The 20,409-nt window shown below is 39.0% G+C and overlaps 1 protein-coding gene across 1 annotated transcript; it reads left to right on the top strand.

Moving 5' to 3' along the window:
* The first annotated feature begins 696 nt into the window (after window positions 1-696).
* Window positions 697-19,222, top strand: chrna3 (cholinergic receptor, nicotinic, alpha 3). Its single transcript, XM_017686973.2, has 6 exons — window positions 697-824; window positions 2,157-2,296; window positions 8,248-8,292; window positions 12,538-12,647; window positions 14,284-15,436; window positions 17,122-19,222. Exons 1-6 carry the CDS (start codon window positions 773-775, stop codon window positions 17,248-17,250), a joined length of 1,629 nt encoding a protein of 542 aa, XP_017542462.1. The 5' UTR covers window positions 697-772; the 3' UTR covers window positions 17,251-19,222.
* Window positions 19,223-20,409: the final 1,187 nt, after the last annotated feature.

The following is a 20,409-nucleotide window of genomic DNA, read 5'->3' as shown; positions in this document are numbered from 1 at the left end:
CAAGACTCCTAACACCACCTTCGCCTCTCTGTGTTAAAATGATCACATTGTAAGTGCCTCTGGATAAGAGCGTCAGCCAAATGCTGTAAATGTAACAATGCAAAGCAGAAATGTAAGACACAGGAAACACATTTATTCAGCAATAATTTACATTCATTCATATCTTAATGCTGAAAAAAGCTCAAAAATGCTTCAAATCAACTTCTGAAGCAGCATGTTTTTCTAATGAATGTTGATAAGCACTTTTAGACCATCTGAGAGTGTGTCCAGGAGAGCTTCAACACCAGCACAAGCCCTAATGCTCTGTCCATAGTGTCCAAAGTGCGTGTTACCCCTCATAACTAACATAAATATCAACTAATTACTAGTTACTAATTACTTTTTGTCAATTGATCATTACTAATGGCTTATAGTAAGCAAATTCCATCAAAGCACACGAGTCACTTCTCCTAAGAATTCGCTCAGTGACGCGCTGGCAGCTTCAGCAACTGATCAGATTCGGAGTTCATGATAATCGCGCTGTTAACATCAAATATGATTCGCTGAATCTACACGGCGACCCGGTAAACAACCGCTCCCAACGTGCCACGTGCACGTCTCGGGTTTGTGATTGACAGAGTCTCTCTCTCTCTCTCTCTCTCTCTCTCTCTCTCTCTCTCTGCGCGCTCCCCACATCCTCTTGCGCTCTCTCTGCTCGTCTGCCTCCACTTTGTCCTCCGGTTCCAAACAAGGTTCATGGATTAATATAACAGGACTTGGTCTGATTTCTACAATGACCGCTGGACTTCTCCTTCCCTGCTGCATTCTCGCTTTCCTCTTCCAGGGTGAGTATAAAAACAGGCTGTGTTAAATAGGCTTTGTACAAGAACCGAGTGAAGACTGTGGTACTTGTTGCTGACCATAAAAATGATTCAAATCAGGACCTTAAAATCTATGCCTGCGAATGCACAGAGAAGAATGAACAGAGTGAGGAAAACCAAAAGTGCTGGACGCAAATGGACACTGCTTGGTTTCTCTGTGCACTTACACTGTCAGGAAAGAGCAACGACAGATGCTTAAAGCAAATACTATGACAAGCCCAGCTGCCAGATGTTGAATGTTTGACTTTTGCAGGTGATATTTCTATGTCTACAGTTCTTTGTGTGGCATCTGTTGCGTTTGTGACTAATGCAGGGTAAAATCCACATGGCTCCAACCTGTTAATGCGTTTTAAGCGCATCAAATCTAAGGATCACTACATACTAAGCCTTATTATTCAGTAGGTGCTTGGAAAACAGTGCACACTGGCACTGTAATTAACTTATGGGAGTGAGGAATGGAAGCCTGGACACACTGGCAGCTCGTGGGCATTAAAGGGGTTAAACCTGACTAATAACTACTTGCCTGATTAGTGAAAAAGACCACTTCAGTCCACCCTTACGAGAGCAGAAGCACAGTTAGTGAACGTGGATGATTATAAGGTGTAAAGCCACAGTCTTTAGCAGCTGAAAGCTTTTGTTTGTTTTTCTAGATTACTCTAATCTGAATCAGTGCTGACTGAGCGTTACTCTGATGTTCAAGCAAGGCTTTAGCTGAACGTCGAAGAGTTTAAAGGAAAATGTGCTGATATAAATGATGGAATATTCATGTGTATTAATGTACATCTTCAAAGGGTGCTGTATATCCAGAGGGTGTACAAAATAACAGAACCACCATATGACTCAGATTTACTGGCCATATTATCTGGTACACCTACCATATAGATTGCAGGCTGTAGGTTTACAGTTACATCTGTAGCTCAACAGTGATCCTGTGCTTAGAAGTTGACCACCGATGACGGACTAGAGGATGACCAAAACAAATGTTGCAAGGAAGGAGATCTACAGTCTCTAACTGTTCATGTATGAGGTGCATCAACAAGGTGTGTCAGATGACGTGGACTGTGAGTGTACACAGTGTTTCTGATAAAATGGCCAATGGATATATTTCATGCGGTGCTTAGTCAACCCTGTGTAAGTAAATAGGCTATGCTTTGCTATATTTGCCAAATATATGAGTAGTAACATGTTCTTTTGAGCACCTTTAATGGCAACAGTGTCTGTTATTCTTTGAAAATAACTAATGAAGAGAAATTACAAACTAATACCACCTCCTTCACTCACCTCACCTTGCTTCAGGTGGAACCTGCTCAGAGGCGGAGCACAGGCTGTTTTCTGTCATCTTCTCCAGCTATAACCAGTACATCAGACCGGTGGAGAATGTGTCTGACCCAGTGATAGTCCAGTTTGAGGTGTCCATGTCCCAGCTGGTTAAAGTGGTAAGTGTCTGGACAAAACAGTGATGTCCAATGGCATAATGTATTGCACTATAATTGCATGTTTGTGGTCTCATCTGCACTGTGGTGCATTATTAAAGTGTGCAGTGAAAGGCTGCACTCTGCCATGATGACAAATCATTCACTGAGCATCTCCAGCAAAATGGCTCCATTAAGCTAAATGAAAATGCAGCGATTAACCCCTTCAACTCTATTCTTATTAATCATGAGGCTCATGATCCAGTAAGTGTTATGAAATATTCAGTAATGACTATGAAAATAAATATATATACAGTGTGTATCCAGGCTGTTATAATTCATTGTTGGTTTAACTTGCAGTAAGTAACACGACTTAAAATGTGTCTTATGATTTGAAGTTAAATAAAATTAAAATTCCCAGGCGGCATTCTTAACTTACCCTTTTAACTTCTATTCAGCAATTTGAAAGCAGTGTTTAAAAGACTTGAATGAAATGGATCTAAATATGAACAACAACAACAACAACAGCAACAACAATAATACATTGAGGCAATTTTGTGTAAGAATGAAATTAGTTGTTATTGAGTCTCATATGAAAAACTTTTAATGTAAATGTTTGGAAGAAAAAAAAGTTTGCCAATCTTTAAATACTAAACCAGCTAAAACAAACAAAGAAAAATACCCAAGACCACATCAATTCATTTTATTTTTAAAGAGACCCTGTTATTATGATGCAGCATTGTGAAGTATATACAACAATTCGCTGTTGTCGGATCAAAACCTCCAAAATGGTACCTTTACAGGAGAGGGCAAAAGCATACAGTAGTTTTAATGTAAGTCAATGGAACCAGACGTCTTTCCAAGTCATTTTGGGCCATTTCTTTTGGTTCATTCATTATGAAATTTACAGAAAATGTAAAGAGCAACATGTCCTTTGAAATTATGCCAGAAACGGAAAAATTTCAAAAGTGGAGATACATGGTTTTCTTCCGAAAGCAGCGAATTGTTGTACACACAACTATTTAAAACCACAATTCATGTTAACTCAAAGCAAAACAAATAATAATCAAGCAAATAATCAGATTTGATTCTTATTCTAAATGAAAACCTAAACAGTAAGGGATGTCTTTCAAGGGGCTACATATGTGACACATCATATGTAATTGGCTGTATTTGTTCTACTGTTGCGCAACATTGCTTTCAGGCAACATACATATTTGAGCAATTTATCATAAATATGATGTTGAACTTATATCTGTGGATGGATGAAAACTGTAGAAACAAGGTCAAATGACACCAAATGAGCAAAAGGCTTTAAAATGATCACCAAGAGATATAAAGACTAAAGTAAATTTAACAAAGACTGACTTAAGTGACAGATCTTTGTAGATTGTATAAGAATGTGGTTAGGGTCCATAGACTTTAAAAGGTAAACCATGATGCCTTTGAATGTATATAGCTATGAAATATCCAGCCAGAACATGTAAGCAGTTTATGCTCAAATGTTTGAGAATAAGGGTATTAATAGGGGTGCAGGAACATTGTTGTGAGGATGTGATGGCAGCCATAAGATAATTAGTGAGGTTAAGTACTGATGTTGGATGTAGCTCATCGCAGAGGTACTGAATGGAGCTCCATCACTCCAGAGAGTGCAGTTTCATTGCTCCACAGCACATTGCTGGGGGGGCTTTATACTCCTTTATCCAGTGTTTAACATTGGGCATTGTGACCTTAAGCTTATGTGCTCCATCCCATTCTACTTGAAATACTTGCGTATGGAGATTATACAAGCTCACTTGTATCAGCACCTTAAAGTAGCTTAATTCACAAATAATGTAATAGTGTCTGGATAGTTTTGGACATACAGTGTATAATTAAGTGATTTCAAGATAAAGTGCAAAAAGTGCACTAAGCATGTAAAGATGTCCATTCTGCTTTCGTATGAGTGTGTACATCATATCATGTAAGTGCATTTGTGCATTCTCTGAAAATCGGTCTGGGTCACAGGTTCTTCAGAAAGTAGCTCCTCATTGTGCTCCAGTACACCTTAGCAGTGGTGTCTGAGTTAACTGGAGCTTCAAAGCTCAGTGTAGGCCGCCTGCTGCTCTCTCTGCTTTGGCTAAGGCTCAACGGACCTGTCACTGCGAATGACCGTGTGGGTGTCTGACTGGCCAGGAGCAGACAGGAAGTGTCTGTTTCCCCTTCGTTTCTTCTCCTGCTCTCTATTTTTCTCTCTGTCTCATTCCCCTCAGCAATAGTCCTCTTTTACTGCCTGTCTCATCTGCCTGTTGCCGACAGAGCGTATCCCTCTCTTTTTCACCTTGCCCACCAACAGACCCCCCTTCTCTCTTTGTCCCTTACTCTCTCTCCCTGTCCCAACTGCCCAAATCCCTGCTCATCTCAACAGTCACTCACCTCTCTGTTTTTTTTCACTCTCTCCTTTTGTCTACTGCTCTCTCTTCCGCTCTTTGTTGTTGTTCCTCTGTCTCACTCTCTGTCTCCTTTTTTATTTATCAGTGTATCTCTGTCTTTCATTCCCGCTCTCTCTTTCTCTCTCTCTCTCTCTCTCTCTCTCTCTCTCTCATTTTGTCTCACTCTCTGTCTCTTTTTGCTGTTTCCGTCTCACTCTTTTTTTTCTGGCTACCTCTCTTGTCCTCTCTTTCTTTGTCTCTTGGTCTCTCTTTCCTTTCTTTGTGCATCTCTAATTCTCTTACTCTCTTCTGCTTCTTCCTCTCTGTATCCTCTTCTCACTCATTTCTTTCTCTATTTACCATTCTCTTTCTTTTTCTTCTGTCTTTCCCTGTGATGGACTGGTGACCTGTCCAGGGTGTTTCCTGCCATTTCACCCAATGACTGCTGAGATAGGCTCCAACTTTCCCTGCAACCCAGAAGGATAATTAGAAAAACTAACTATCTATACTATATTGCCAAAGGTATTTGCTCGTCTGCCTTCACACGTATATGAAATTGAGTAACATCCCATTCTTAATCCATAAGAATTAATATGATGTTTGCAAACCCTTTGTAGCTATAACAGCTTCAATTCTTCTGGGAAGACTGTCCACAAGGTTTAGGGGTGTGTTTATCGGAATTTGACAAATAATTTGACAATTATTTCAGAAGTGCATTTGTGAAGTCAGACACTGATGTTGGACGAGAAGGCCTGGCTCACAGTCTCTGTTCTAATTCATCCCAAAGGTGTTCAGTCAGGTTGAGGTCAGGACTCTGTGCAGGCCAGTCAAGTTCTTCCACACCAAACTCGCTCATCCATGTCTTTATGGACCCTGCTTTGGTGTGCAGTCATGTTGGAACAGGAAGGGGCAATCCCCAAGCTTTTCCCACAAAGTTGGGAGCATGAAATTGTTCAAAATCTCTTGGTCTGCTGAAGCATTAAGAGTTCCTTTCACTGTAGCTAAGGGGCCGAGCCCAACTCCTGAAAAAGAACACCACACCCTAATCCCCCTCCACCAAATCTATCTATCTAACCTTGCAGGAGTTTAGTCAGGTTATTGATACAGGAGAGGTCATTATGAGATGATGGAATGAGACTTTAATCTTACTCTGCAGGTTTATTATTCTGCTATTAATCCTAAGTCTTATTATACAATAACTACTATGAAGCTAATATTTTCATAGTAGGTTATCTTCCTTTAAAAAGCAGATAGAGAAAGAAGAACAGAAGAATGGGGGAGAACTGATTGCTATTCATAAAAGATTGCGCTTCACCAAGTCAGTTAAACAATGATGCTATATTAAAAGTAAATTATAAATGTGTGTGATAAAAATGTATTAAATTAAACATGTGGCGAAACACACAGTGGCTTTCAAGTTCAGGAGGTGATCCTCAGCTCAGTCCCACTCAAGGTGAATGCAAGAGAAAAGAAAAAGTGAATCAGCAGCACAGAGGAGCTTTTAAAGTCTGACACTAGTGTAAGCCTCAGCAGCAAATAAAGCACTGATACAGCCTCCCTATTCCTCCACATGGCCTTGATAAAATGATTGTGCCTGGCGGAAGGAAGATAGTTTTAAATGCCGATGCAGAGCTAGACACAGCTAGTCTGATCTGAATGTCTTGAGCAGCGTATTACGGTGGACGTTTCCTTCCATCCCCAAGTGCACCCCATTCTCTTATGCATATTTACTTGACTTAATTAAATGTAATTACACAATGCATAATTAACTACATAGTTGCATACTGGACTGCATTTGCCTTATATGTAACTTTTGTATTGACAGATTCATGTTTGGACATCAAAAATGATAATGATCAAAAAATGTGTTATCAGTTAAAAATTCTGGATCTGCACTGAATGTCTTTGAATCAGACTCATGTGCAGGAAATGAGGTGATGCTTTTTTCAGCTTTATTTACGATATATGTTATGGAATTATATTAACAATTACAACGTTCTGTCCAAAGTGCAAGGTGTCCACTGTGGTCAATAAGGGCCAAAATTCAGAATCTTTGGCAGAGGGAGAAGGATGAAAGAGGTGATGTCCAGCATAAAAGTATAGATCACTGCTCCCTCCAAACCTTGTATCTTCAAAATGGTGACTTTGCAGGAGAAGAAAAGGATTCTTGACTTTGAATAGAAGTTAATAGAACACAGTTTTTTCAGACTTATTTTGGAAAATGTTTATTGTTATATTTATCATGACATTTTATACATTTTTATCACAATGTGTACATTTCTTAATCAAAATACAACAATGGAGATGCAAAATCTAAAACAGCAGCATCATTTTGTTATTGGTGTAATTTACCTATTGTATATCAATTTTTGTCCTTTTTCAGTTTTTGACATAATGTGAAAATGCCTGTTGCTCTTTACATTGTGTGTAAATATCATGATGAATGGACCAAAAGATATGACTCAAAATCACTTGGAAAAAAGTCTGGTTCCATTGATTTACATTAAAAGTAAAGTATGTTTTTTCCATCTCCTGTAAAGTTACCATTTTGGAGATGCAAAGTTTTGTTCAGACAACATTCAGAACTATATTGCAGACCTCTGGCAATAACTAGATCACAGCTCTCATCAATGACCGCAAGGTGTGCTGTTATGGACCAGCAGTCCCCTTTTCTGGGTCACGCGCCAAGGGAGCCTTCCAGGAGGCTGTGAATGTGGGTTAGTAAGTACTACTAGTTCATTAGATTTACAAAACCAGACTCTACACCAGAAGCCCAGTCTATTCTTATTGACTGAAGAAGATGCAGGAGAGGCAGGAGAGGTCAACATAGTCTAATGCTCATTTTAACCCCTAGGTCCTCTGTGGTGCACATGGTTTGAAAAGCCTCCTTGCAACTTATTTGATTATTTCTTACTCGTCATTCTTAGTAACAAGCTGAGAAATAATGTAGAAAGTGCAGATTTTAAACGTTCGGTCTAAACTACATTTGTGTTTGAGTAGAAGAGAAGAAATTTGTTTATGATTTGAATTTGACGAGAAGTTACTCTTGGTTATACAGTCTTGTTTGATGGAAAGAAATTTGTGTAATTTTAATTTGTGTAATAGTATAGGAAACCTCCAGGCAAACCACCAGACTAAAACAGCATCTGCCATATGTTTGCATGTCAGTGAATTGGTCATTTCCTTGGACATTTCTTTCTCTTAAGATATCCGTGTGGCTTCTGCTGATTTGTGATCTGTGTTGCCATATCCTTGTAGAAGCTCTGTTAACATGCAGAGCCACACACTGCATGAACAGCCCGGAGGTTCGGTTGTGCTGAGTGGCGTGCCTTTAGGCGAGAGGACTCAGGTGGTCTTCGCTTTCCGCCACAGCTTGGCCCATCTGTGAGCCACTGAGGGTCGGAGCCGGGACACAGTCCATCCTCCTCCAACTGACGGAAGAATAATGATTGTTTATGACAGCTCCTTTCTTCTGTATGCTCTGAAATATTCATATAAGAAAGTGTTGTTTTCCCCTAGTGACTATCTGTCCTCTCAGAGAATCTGCCCCCTCTGTTTCTGCAGGACGAGGTCAACCAGATTATGGAGACGAATCTGTGGCTGCGACACGTAAGTTTGCATGTTTCTGCAGACTCAGGTCAATACAACAACACATCTATTGACTGAGTGCAGTGATGAGCTCTGAAAGTGCATTGCTGAATTAGAGAAGGTGCTGGAGATAAAGCAGTCAACAGATCATTACTCAGAAAGGGAAATACCTATTAACACTTCTAAACCGAGCTAGTACAATGTACAACTCAATGTACAAATAAAATAACTTGGCAAGATGGAGGCAGATGATCCGCTGTGGCGACCCCTAAAGGGAGCAGCTCAAAGAAGAAGAAGAACTTGTAATATGTAAATGTTTAAAAAAGTCAAACATCACATTTTCAACTCATTTGTATTAAAAATGTAAAAATGTAAAAATTAATGTAAAAATGTAAAAATTTGCCCTGCAGTAGTTTAGTCCCAACCCATTCTGGTTGAAAATGAATAACCTGGTCTGCCTTTTGAATGAATCACAATACAGGGTAGCCTATCAGATCAGAGTTCATTTACATATATCAGTCTTAAAGGCACAGTAACAAAAACAGCCTGTAAAATTCCAAGAGATAATGACAAACAGATTGAAAAATGGTCATTTAAACATTAATCATGAATCAGGGCTGTTTTTGGTACATAAAACCCCATAATTGTCATAAGTGGACTTCAGGGTGGAATAAAATGGTATACAAGAAAAATGTAAGATGTGGCCTCTTTTTTTCTCATTTTGGAAATAAATGTAAAATTTTGTCTAGATAACACCTTTTCAAGCACTTGAGCATTAGCCTGTAGTCTAAACCATCCTTAAGAATATAACGCAGTCGTACAACAAAGTGTGTCTAACCCTTTAACTGAAGTGTACATAGATTCAGTATAGTTGTACTAATGAATATCGCTGCTGTCGGATGAAAACCTTGTATCTCCATTTTTTTCCATTTTTGAGACTGCTGGTGACCCAGAAGGAGCAGTGGCTTAGAAGATGTGTATGTATGTGTAGCATTATTTGAAAACCCCTGTTGCCCTTTACATTGTCTGTAAATTTCATGCATGGACCAAACAAAATGACCCAAAATGACTTGGAAAAAAGTCTGGTTCCATCAACTTACATTAAAAGTGAAGTAGGTTTTTCTTCTCTCCTGTAAAGTCACTATTTTGGAGATACAATGTTTTTTTCTGACAACAGTGATATGGTATATAGCATATTGATTTTTTTTTTACTGTGTGCTCAGTGATTTTTTATTTCCACACACACACTAACAGCAGGCCATGTAGGGGGAGAACAGAGTGAAGGACACAGCACCTCCACACTTTTATTCCCTGTGGGTTCATCCCAACACTACATGCGTAGTATAAATGTATAGAGGGTGTTCAGTGTAAAGTCACTGAAAATGTGCTATTTCATATGTTCTTCACAGGAATGAGCAAAAGCCAAGGAGTCTGAGGATGAAATAACAATAAATCACATCATATTGTCTTTATTTTCGTTGAAAATGTGTCACACAGAACCACACAAGGGTTAAATTTAAGCCAATAACTGAAATGTTGCAAATATTGTATTCTGTGAAAGAGAATAAAATCCCCATCATCACATTTATGCAACCCTCTTGCTACAGTTTCATTTTATAGGTGTATTTTGGCAATATTGCACGGCAATATTAAGATAACATATACTGTTATCATGGGAAACTGTAATATAAAAAGGCAGTGCAAATTCATTATAACCTTAATTTCTGTAATGAAGGAAAGCAGTGTATATTCTGTACTGTAAATACATAAGAAACTACCAACATATCTGAAAAACAAAACTTTGATGTATTGTGTTTACTCTGTAAGCCTTTTCCTTATTGAAAAATGCTTCACATGTGGCCCAATTAGTCTAAACCCATTACATTCCCCAAGTGTGTCTGCTTTGTCCCTTTATGAGGCTCTGGAGAATTCATGCCTGGCCTGGCAGAATCAACTAAAGCCCCCTGACCTGCTAGTAAAACAAGTCATAAAGCATTGTGAGCATGGCCCATATTAAGATAAAATGAAAGAGGCACAGTCTGAATCATTCTGCTTAAACAAAAACTGCCCAAGACTAGTTCTGAATGAATAAAAAAGAGCTTTATCTTAAATGGTCTGCCACAATCAGACCTATTATAATACTGTTCCTGAACTAAATAAAAGAAATTATACCATTTTTAAACAATGAAATGCCCTTATTCATCAAAATTGTGTACAGTGAGGTGTTATTGTAAAATGAGCACATGCTAATTTTATGGACAGTTTTCTTATTCATCAATTTCACCTTTGGCATTCCTGTACAATCAAACTCACATCTGGTTGGAATGTGTGTAAATTTGAGCATAATAGCTTAACAACCTGAAAAATATGCTTGATTTGACGTTAACTAACCAAAACTATTATTAACACAACCTATAATAATTAAAATAGATAAATAAGATAATACTAATAGAATAATGCTAAACACTTGGCATTTCAGTACAGACACAGTGGTATAAAAAGCCTCACATACACTGCAGTAAATCAGTGTTTATTCAGTTTATTCAGTGTATGTGTGTTGCTTTAGGGAAAAAAAAACACTAAACAATCTCATCATTACAGTGTTTTGTTTATTTCACATTTTTGTCTTTACAATGGCCATAATTCGAACACTACACTGCAAAAAAATGGTCTCTTGTCAAGTGCAATCATCTTAAATCTAGTCCCATTTAAAGATGGTCATGCACTTATTATAAAACCATCTAGATTATTTACAGAATTTTTATTACTTGTTTTAGGTAATTGTATTAAGTTGAATTGTCTCAAAATACTGGCAGATTATTTTGCTGGTGTCAAGAACATTTCTTAAAACAAGAAAATAGTGATATCATTTTACCTGATAAAATTACTTAAAGTATCTAAAATGTTAAATAATCTTAAAGTAAGCTTACAACAGTCTCAACGGGAGAAATGTCATATTTCATGCCTCTGTTTAAGATTATGTTTTTTACTTGACAAGATACCATTATTGTAGTATATACAGTTTGGTCAGTAGGGGGAGCAGCACACTTACACTAAGCACAGCCACTGGCCCATGAGCTGCTGAATGAAGTTGTGTAATTAGAACCCTACTGAAACATCTGCATGGTTAAGGGCATGCTTCATGTAAATGATATGCTAATTAGCTTGGCTGGTGTGTAATTTCATGCGCTGAAGCTGAATTATCATTTATGCTGAAATCTCTTTTTGTTTCCACGTTATACAGGAGTTTCATGAATCAGACACAGAGTAGTTAATAAGTTTAAGTGATATTTTTTTAATCCCACAAAAGGGGGAATTCCATCTCTGAATTTAACCCATCTGTGCAGTGAAACACACTAGGGAGCGCACACACACACACACACACACTAGGGGGCAGTGAGCACACTTGCCCGGAGCGGTGGGCAGCCCTATCCATGGCACCCGGGGAGCAATTGGAGGTTAGGTCTCTTGCTCAAGGACACCTCAGTCATGGACTGTTGGCACTGGGGATAGAACCAGCAACCATCCGGTTACAGGGCCAGTTCCCTAACCTCCAGCCCACGACTGCCCCTTTGCTCACATCTGCACTCTTTTTACACAACTTTGATGAATAAGGGCCATTGACTACTTAGATGGGTCAGTATCAGGATAGAAAGAAATATCTAAATCACTAGTGCAGTCATTGCTTGGTGCAGTAAGGTGAATCGCCCGTCTGAAACACATTAGGCGGAGGGAGCTGGATCAGACGCTCAAGCTGTCTATCCTGCACTGTGTCATTCTTGTTTTTTTATTATCTCCTCTCTCTCCTCAATGACACAGCCTGTCTGTCCGCTGTCAGACTGCAGGGAGACACAGAGGTCAGAGTCTTTAGATATCCAGCAGAATAACAAACAGTAGAATAATTAGCCATCCTGTCACTGGTCTGCGCTTTAACTCTTAAATCAGTCTCAAATTAGTTCCGCTGTACAAGCCTTTCTGTTTGTTCATTGTCTCTTGTTTTTTTTCTTGAAACACAAATGAAAGTCTGTTGACTGAAACATCTGCTGTGCACTTGGCTCTCGAGCACTGGCAAAGTTTTCCTTTGTGTCTGGTTTGGTACAGTTTTAATGTGTATGTCATTCACTCTTTGTTGTGTCTAAAGTCTAAACTTATACAATCTGTGCTGTCTGATAAGACACTTAAATAATCCCATTATTTGGACCATTGTACGAGTGTACCATCACCTATAATCAGGCCTATGCATAATGCTTGCAATATTTTTCACAGGTGTGGAATGACTACAAGCTCAGGTGGGATCCCAAAGATTTTGGAGGAGTGGAATTTATCCGTGTCCCTTCCAACAGGATTTGGAAGCCAGATATTGTGTTGTACAACAAGTAAGGTTACATCTTCTCAAACTTTGCCTTGTCATCAATGTTATAGACAATAATGGCAATTTCTGCTAGCACCATGGAATTTCTCACAGTATGAGGTGCATGCTGCTGTCACAAGAAAACCTTGTATCTCCAAAATGGTAACTTTACAGGAGAAGGAATAAATGACTTTACTTTTAAAGCAAGTCAATGGAACCAGACTTTTTTCCAAGTCATTTTGGGCCATTTCTTTTGGTCCATTCATCTGGAAATTTACACCGTGTAAAGGGCAGCAGGCAATTTCAAATTATGTCTAGAACAAGGTTTTCCTCCAGCAACAGTAATATGAATGTTTTAGCTATTTTATACTAAACTACAATATTTCAAGCTTGTAAAAGACACTCCTTATGTCTGCCGCAACTATTTCTATTTCTAAAATCTAAAGCTGGTGGACCACCAGTATTCACAGTAAGTGACGTATCTAATACTTCCAGAAGGCCTAGAGTGACCTTTTTTCTCGATAAGCTGGTCTCGTCCATTGTAAATCAATGCAGTCTAATCTAATGAGTAAGATTTTCAGCCTAGTTTCTGAACTCTGAGCCAATGAGAGAGCTCACTTGGCTTTATCTTACTACTCCAAAAGCTTATTGGACATTTCAAGATTATACCTAATTTGTTTGCAAACAAAACTTCACTGTGAAATTGGATTATTAAAACAGTCCTTGCAGAGTTTGGATAAAACAATCAAGAACATATCAAAAAATCATGTGGCCTTGAGAGTTCCTTACTACTTACTATTGGGCATGGTTTAATGTAATACAAGATTTCAAAATGGCTATTTCATATGACAGCTTCCAAAATGTGTATTGTTCCTTGTAATACACACTTAAGAATGATGGTTCGTCAAGGGATCTTTAGTAAATAAGATGGTTATGCATAGAACCATGGACACTCAAAGAACCCATTGATCCCTGCATGATTAAAGAGTTGTTTTCATGAAGAAAAGGTTCTTCAGATTGAAGGAGATATGCTGTACTCTCTTAAAAAAGATGGTTCTTCAAGCATTCTTTAGGAAGAAAAATGGTTCTGTAGAGACCTATGAATACTCAAAGGCTCCTTTACATGATTAAGGGTTCTTTGCATCATGAAAGGGTTCTTCAGACTGAAGGAGACAGTGCTGTACACTCTTAAAAAAGATGGTTCTTAAAGGGTTCTTTAGGAAAGAAAATGGTTCTATATAGAACCATGAACACTCAAGTTTTGCATGACCAAAGATTCTTTGCCTCATGAAAGGTTTCGTCAGATTGATGGAGAATGGTTCTATATATCTAGAACCTTTTTAAAAGGATTCTATGTTACCAAAAAGATTTTTATATTGTTATAAGTTTGACATCATAATAATAGAAGAACCTTTTTTGGTGCTATATAGAAACTTTTTCAAAACGGTTCTATACAGGACCATCTACAACACATTCTCCATCAATCTGAAGTACCCTTTCATGATGCAAAAAACCTTTTAATCATGCAGATGGTTCTTTGAGTGTTCATGGTTCTATATTTTATTAAAGAGCCCTTGAGGAACCGTCATTATTAAATGCATATGAAGCTGAATGCCTTGTTCATAGCCTGTTTAATTAAAGTGTTTCATTCCGAATCACAGTGCAGTGGGAGACTTCCAGGTGGACGATAAAACCAAAGCTCTTCTTCGCTACAATGGAGACGTGACATGGATCCCTCCAGCAATCTTCAAAAGCTCCTGCAAGATCGATGTCACATACTTTCCCTTTGACTATCAGAACTGCACCATGAAATTTGGGTCATGGACATACGACAAAGCCAAGATTGACCTGGTACTGATTGGTTCCACAATCAATTTGAAGGACTTCTGGGAGAGTGGAGAGTGGATGATTATTGATGCTCCAGGCTACAAGCATGACATCAAATATAACTGCTGTGAGGAGATCTACACAGACATCACCTACTCCCTATATATCCGCCGTCTGCCTCTTTTCTATACCATCAACATGATCATCCCCTGCTTGCTTATTTCTTTCTTGACAGTTTTGGTCTTTTATCTTCCGTCTGACTGCGGTGAGAAAGTGACACTCTGTATTTCGGTTCTTCTCTCCCTCACTGTCTTCCTCTTGGTCATCACAGAAACCATCCCATCTACCTCTCTGGTCATTCCGCTGATTGGCGAGTACCTTCTATTCACTATGATCTTCGTCACTCTTTCAATCGTCATCACAGTGTTCGTGCTCAACGTGCATTACCGAACACCAAAAACCCATACAATGCCACAGTGGGTTCGCCGTGTGTTCCTCAGCCTTCTCCCCAGAGTTATGTTCATGACCAGACCTGAGAGAGACCCAGAAAGGCCTCGGAGTTCAGGAACCTCTGCTCGATCATGCGCCCTCCATAATACCTCCTTATTTCCTCAACATCTAACCAAGCAGCAGAGTCTTCCAGGCAGCCTGCCTCCACGTGCTCATCTCTTCCTTAGCACAGAGCTCAACACTTTGAGTGAGGCGGCTAAGTCTGGCTCAAATTTCCTGTGCAGAGAAGGAAGATGTAACTGTTGTCTGAGGCAACACCCAAGCAAGCTGCCCCCAGATGCTGGGGGTGGTGCTGGGGGTGGAGGCCCTGGTTGTCTGGTAGGAAATGGAGGTGGAGGAAGCAGCCCTTGTTCAAGCTCTGAGTCTTTAGATGGAGGACTTCTGACCTTCTCAGCACTTTCACCAGAGGTCCGAGAGGCCATTGAGAGTGTTAAGTACATTGCAGAGAATATGAAGCTTCAGAACGAGGCCAAAGAGGTAAGCTATTTTTTTAAAGCTATTATCAATAAATCTAATTATATTTACAATATTTTTCTAATATATGGGCAAACAGGGTTGGTTAGCACAGGAGTTGATTGGCACAGCATTAATTTCTGGGTCAGTAGGGAAACTTTCTCAAAAACTTAACAATAATAATTACCCTCTGGACCAACATTCATTCATTTTGTCAAGAGCTCTGAATGGTACTGTAGGAAGGACAAAAAGTGGTCTTCTGAGTAAATACCTTACACGATTTAAAGAGAGAGACTGAAAACACATTTATTTTAGTAAAAATGACAATCACCTGTAACAAAGTAAATACCGTGTCGTTTCCTGAAGTGAGTGGAGTTTGTTGGCACTTTATTTTATAGTGCATGCTGCACTAATATAATAGCATACTAACATAGCTAGAGTGCAGCACTAAACTATGTATGTTAATTTACATTCAATTTGTAAGTTGTTCTTATCTCTAAGCTGGACGCCAAATAACTATATCTCAGGACATAAGAAATTTGAATCCAAACTTATTAATTTGGAAAGAATTTTAAAAACATTGTTTTGCTTTTTTTTCAATTTATATTTTAACCAGACAATGTTGAATAGAAAAAAAAGATTGTTTTTAATGGTTTGTCATGTTTTAGGGAAAAAGAGTTTTGAAGTGGCCCAATTTTATTTTTCATATTGTTGCTCATATTTCTTCCTTACATTTAATTGATTCAAAAATGTATCCCATTGAATGCTTCTATTTGTAGTGAGCTCTAGATTATTTCTATTTGTTGCTTATCCTTTGACACTATAGCTTTTTATCATTGTGCCAGCCATCCCCATAACAAGTGTCAACTAACCCCAACATGAATTTAGCTGTGAATGCAATATTACCAGGAAATACTTTCTGATATTGATGTTTTCTGCCGATATGTGGCAGAGACTGAAAACCTCCGACCAGTCCTGCTCTCCTCTACACTTCTAATGTAAAAACAGCAGGAATTAGTATATAAATTATTTTTATGACTTTTGTTGTATGCTATTTGCTTGTAAAATATACAAAACCAATTCAACCAACTGTAGCTCTGGAAGGAAACTCAGTGTTAATGCAAATGGTCTGCACTTTAAAACTGAAGGTACTTTAAGGGGTTCTCTGGAGCAAAGCTAGAGAATAGCATCTATACCCTGAAGTACACATGCAAAGGGTGTCCAGTCTTATCCACAAAGGGCCGGTGTGGGTGAAGGTTTTCATTCCAAAGATAAAGTGCACACCTGATTCCACTTGCTTAATCAGTCAACCTCTGTCTTTAAACAACTGATCAAGTTGTTTCTGCGCTGCTTTGTTTCAACGAAAACCTGTAGCCACACTGGCCCTTTGCAAATAAGATTGGACACCCCTGATATATGTCCTGCATATTGTGTTGTTTTCCCTGCTCTGACACACCCAGTTCTCCATTTAGGAACATTTATTTTTAAGCGTGTGGGTCAAATGAAAGTATAGCACAGTGATTTGAATGAATACTGGATCAAATCTTTATCAGAGTAAAAAAGGCTCCCTTAATGTAAACATAACATCCATTCCTTCTTGCCTCTGTGATTTTCCATCAATTTCTGAGCGAGGATGAGATCTTCTTGCTCCGCTGCTCTGTGTGGAAATGTTCTAATTCAGCTCTGCGTTTTTGCTTCACCTGTTCCAGGTCCAAGATGACTGGAAATATGTTGCCATGGTGATTGACAGAATCTTCCTGTGGGTGTTTATCCTGGTGTGCATTCTGGGGACGGCTGGGCTCTTCCTGCAGCCACTCCTTTTGGGGGAGGACATGTGACAGATGTAGACTCAGTGACCAGACCACCGGATTAAACAGAGAGACACAAAATGACTTAAAAAACCTTCTGTGCAGCTTTAAAGGCAGCGAATGCAGTATATTTACAACCTGCACCAGTTCCTGTCTCAAGTCTTTTGCTCAAGAAGACTTTAAAACAGCTCCCAGTCCTTTGGACACTGTATATTTCTTTCTCCAGTCATGCTTCTAAAGGTCTTTGGGGAAACAGTGAAAAAGAGCATCAATGAAATGTCACTGCTTTTTATAGAATTTTGATGTTTCTGACTATGATGTTACAGACCTACGGGGGTTGGACAATGAAACTGAAACACCTGGTTTTAGACCACAATAATTTTTAGTATGGTGTAGGGCCTCCTTTTGCGGCCAATACAGCGTCAATTCGTCTTGGGAATGACATATACAAGTCCTGCACAGTGGTCAGAGGGGTTTTAAGCCATTCTTCTTGCAGGATAGTGGCCAGGTCACTACGTGATGCTGGTTGGTGGAGGAAAACGTTTCCTGACTCCTGACTCCTGACCAAAACACCCCAAAGTGGCTCATTAATATTTAGATCTGGTGACTGTGCAGGACATGGGAGATGTTCAACTTCACTTTCATGTTCATCAAACCAATCTTTCACCAGTCTTGCTCTGTGTATTGGTGCATTGTTATCCTGATACACGGCACCGCCTACAGGATACAATGTTTGAACCATTGGATGCACATGGTCCTCCAGAATGGTTTGGTAGTCCTTGGCAGTGACACGCCCATCTAGCACAAGTATTGGGCCAAGGGAATGCCATGATATGGCAGCCCAAACCATCACTGATCCACCCCCATGCTTCACTCTGGGCATGCAACAGTCTGGTGGTATGCTTCTTTGGGGCTTCTCCACACCGTAACTCTCCCGGATGTGGGGAAATCAGTAAAGGTGGACTCATCAGAGAACAATACATGTTTCACATTGTCCACAGCCCAAGATTTGCGCTCCTTGCACCATTGAAACCGACGTTTGGCATTGGCACGAGTAACCAAAGGTTTGGCTATAGCAGCCCGGCTGTGTATATTGACCCTGTGGAGCTCCTGACGGACAGTTTTGGTGGAAACAGGAGAGTTGAAGTGCACATTTAATTCTGCCGTGATTTGGGCAGCTGTGGTTTTATGTTTTTTGGATACAATCCCTGTTAGCACTCAAACATCCCTTTCAGACAGCTTCCTCTTGTGTCCACAGTTAATCCTTTTGGATGTGGTTCGTCCTTCCTGGTGGTATGCTGACATTACCCTGGATACCGTGGCTCTTGATACATCACAAAGACTTGCTGTCTTGGTCACAGATGCGCCAGCAATACGTGCACCAACAATTTGTTTGTCCTCTTTTGAACTCTGGTATGTCACCCATAATGTTGTGTGCATTGCAATATTTTGAGCAAAACTGTGCTCTTACCCTGTTAATTGAACCTTCACACTCTGCTCTTACTTGTACAACGTGCAATTAATGAAGATTGGCCACCAGCCTGGTCCAATTTAGCCATGAAACCTCCCACACTAAAATGACAGGTGTTTCAGTTTCATTGTCCAACCCCTGTATGTATTGTACAGTGTGCAAAACACCATGTATGAGATGCCATTTCTTAAAACAAATAAAAAATGTCTTTAAGATCACTTGTTATCATGCTGAGGATTTTGAAATGCTCTAGAAATTCATTAGTAAAACTGTGCTAAGTAGAGCATCACCATTCACTCGTTCCCTTGTCCGAATCTTTGCCTATGCTTTGTGAACAGTGCCATCCAGTGGGAATATTAAGCAAGTGCTAACTGCATTACTGAGCTTTGTAACAGACTGTTGATGTCGTCATGTACATATCACATTTACTAGCGTGTCACACTCACACTCATTTTAAATTAGAATCATGTGCAAAACCTTGGGCACACCTCATTAAACTGCATGTTTTGTTGATTTTCTAGATGAAAATAAGTTCACATCCTCTACACACATATGTTAATGCATAATTACTGCTTATTCACTGAATTTAACACATTGGGGTCTGTACAAATTGGCACATTTTAGATTTTATTTTTCCAATATATTAAATGCAGTGGTAACAGTATTTGGAGTGGTCCTTTATAGATGAATAATAAACTCTTAATAGATTATCAGTAACACATCAACAACATATCAGTGAAGTAGTAGTAGTGAAGCATTTGAATACACTAAAGTAAACATTTGTAGATGTCCTGTTGATACACTACTTACATTCAGCAGATGTGTTTGTTAATGTGTTACTTCCATTACACAAAACTTAACCTTATTCAACCTTACCCAACACTTCAACCTCATCCTGGCCCTAATCTTAACCCTTACCTTAACCTCAACCCCAAACCTAACCTTATCCAACCTTACACAACACCAAACCCTCACCCTGGCCCTAATCCTACCCCTAACCTTAACCTCAACCCAAAACCTAACCTTATTCAACCTTACCCAACAACTAACCCTAACTCTGGCCCTTATCCTAACCCTCATATGTCTTTGACATGTTACTGAGAGTCCATTGGGTGTTAATCTAGAAATACCACCTAAAAGCAATGAAAATGTGACAATTTAGTTTGTTTTCTGAAAACAATGTGTTGACAATTTCACTTAGAAAGTCAACAAAACATATAATTTGACTTGGGTCTTCAAACTTCTTCATACAACTGTATGTTCACTATAACATGACCCATCACTACAAATGATTTGATGAATCATATATTCAACATCTGAGCCAATTTCAATCAGTTCTACAACCATATAATGTCTGTATACCCTATACAGTCACAGATTTGAATTCACACTTTTGTTGGTTTCACTCTTATTGAAATTTCTCAACATTACTCCTTGAAACAGTGATTAGGCAGGTTTGTTTGTTCAGTGTAACCTTGCTGCCTCTTTTACTGTTTAGCCTCATTGCTGTTGTATGACTTATGATGCTCCAACAACTGATCTATACAGATATAATACTTTCATTAGTGAATCATATGAAGCTAACGCATGTACAACCCCAATTCCAATGAAGTTGGGACGTTGTGTAAAACAAATAAAAACAAAATACAATGAATTGCAAATCCTTTTCAAACTATATTCAACTGAATACACTACAAAGACAAGATATTTAATGTTCA

Source organism: Pygocentrus nattereri, chromosome 7 (assembly GCF_015220715.1).
Source record: "Pygocentrus nattereri isolate fPygNat1 chromosome 7, fPygNat1.pri, whole genome shotgun sequence".
NCBI lineage: Eukaryota > Metazoa > Chordata > Actinopteri > Characiformes > Serrasalmidae > Pygocentrus > Pygocentrus nattereri.
This window is presented reverse-complemented; position numbering and strand designations above follow the sequence as displayed.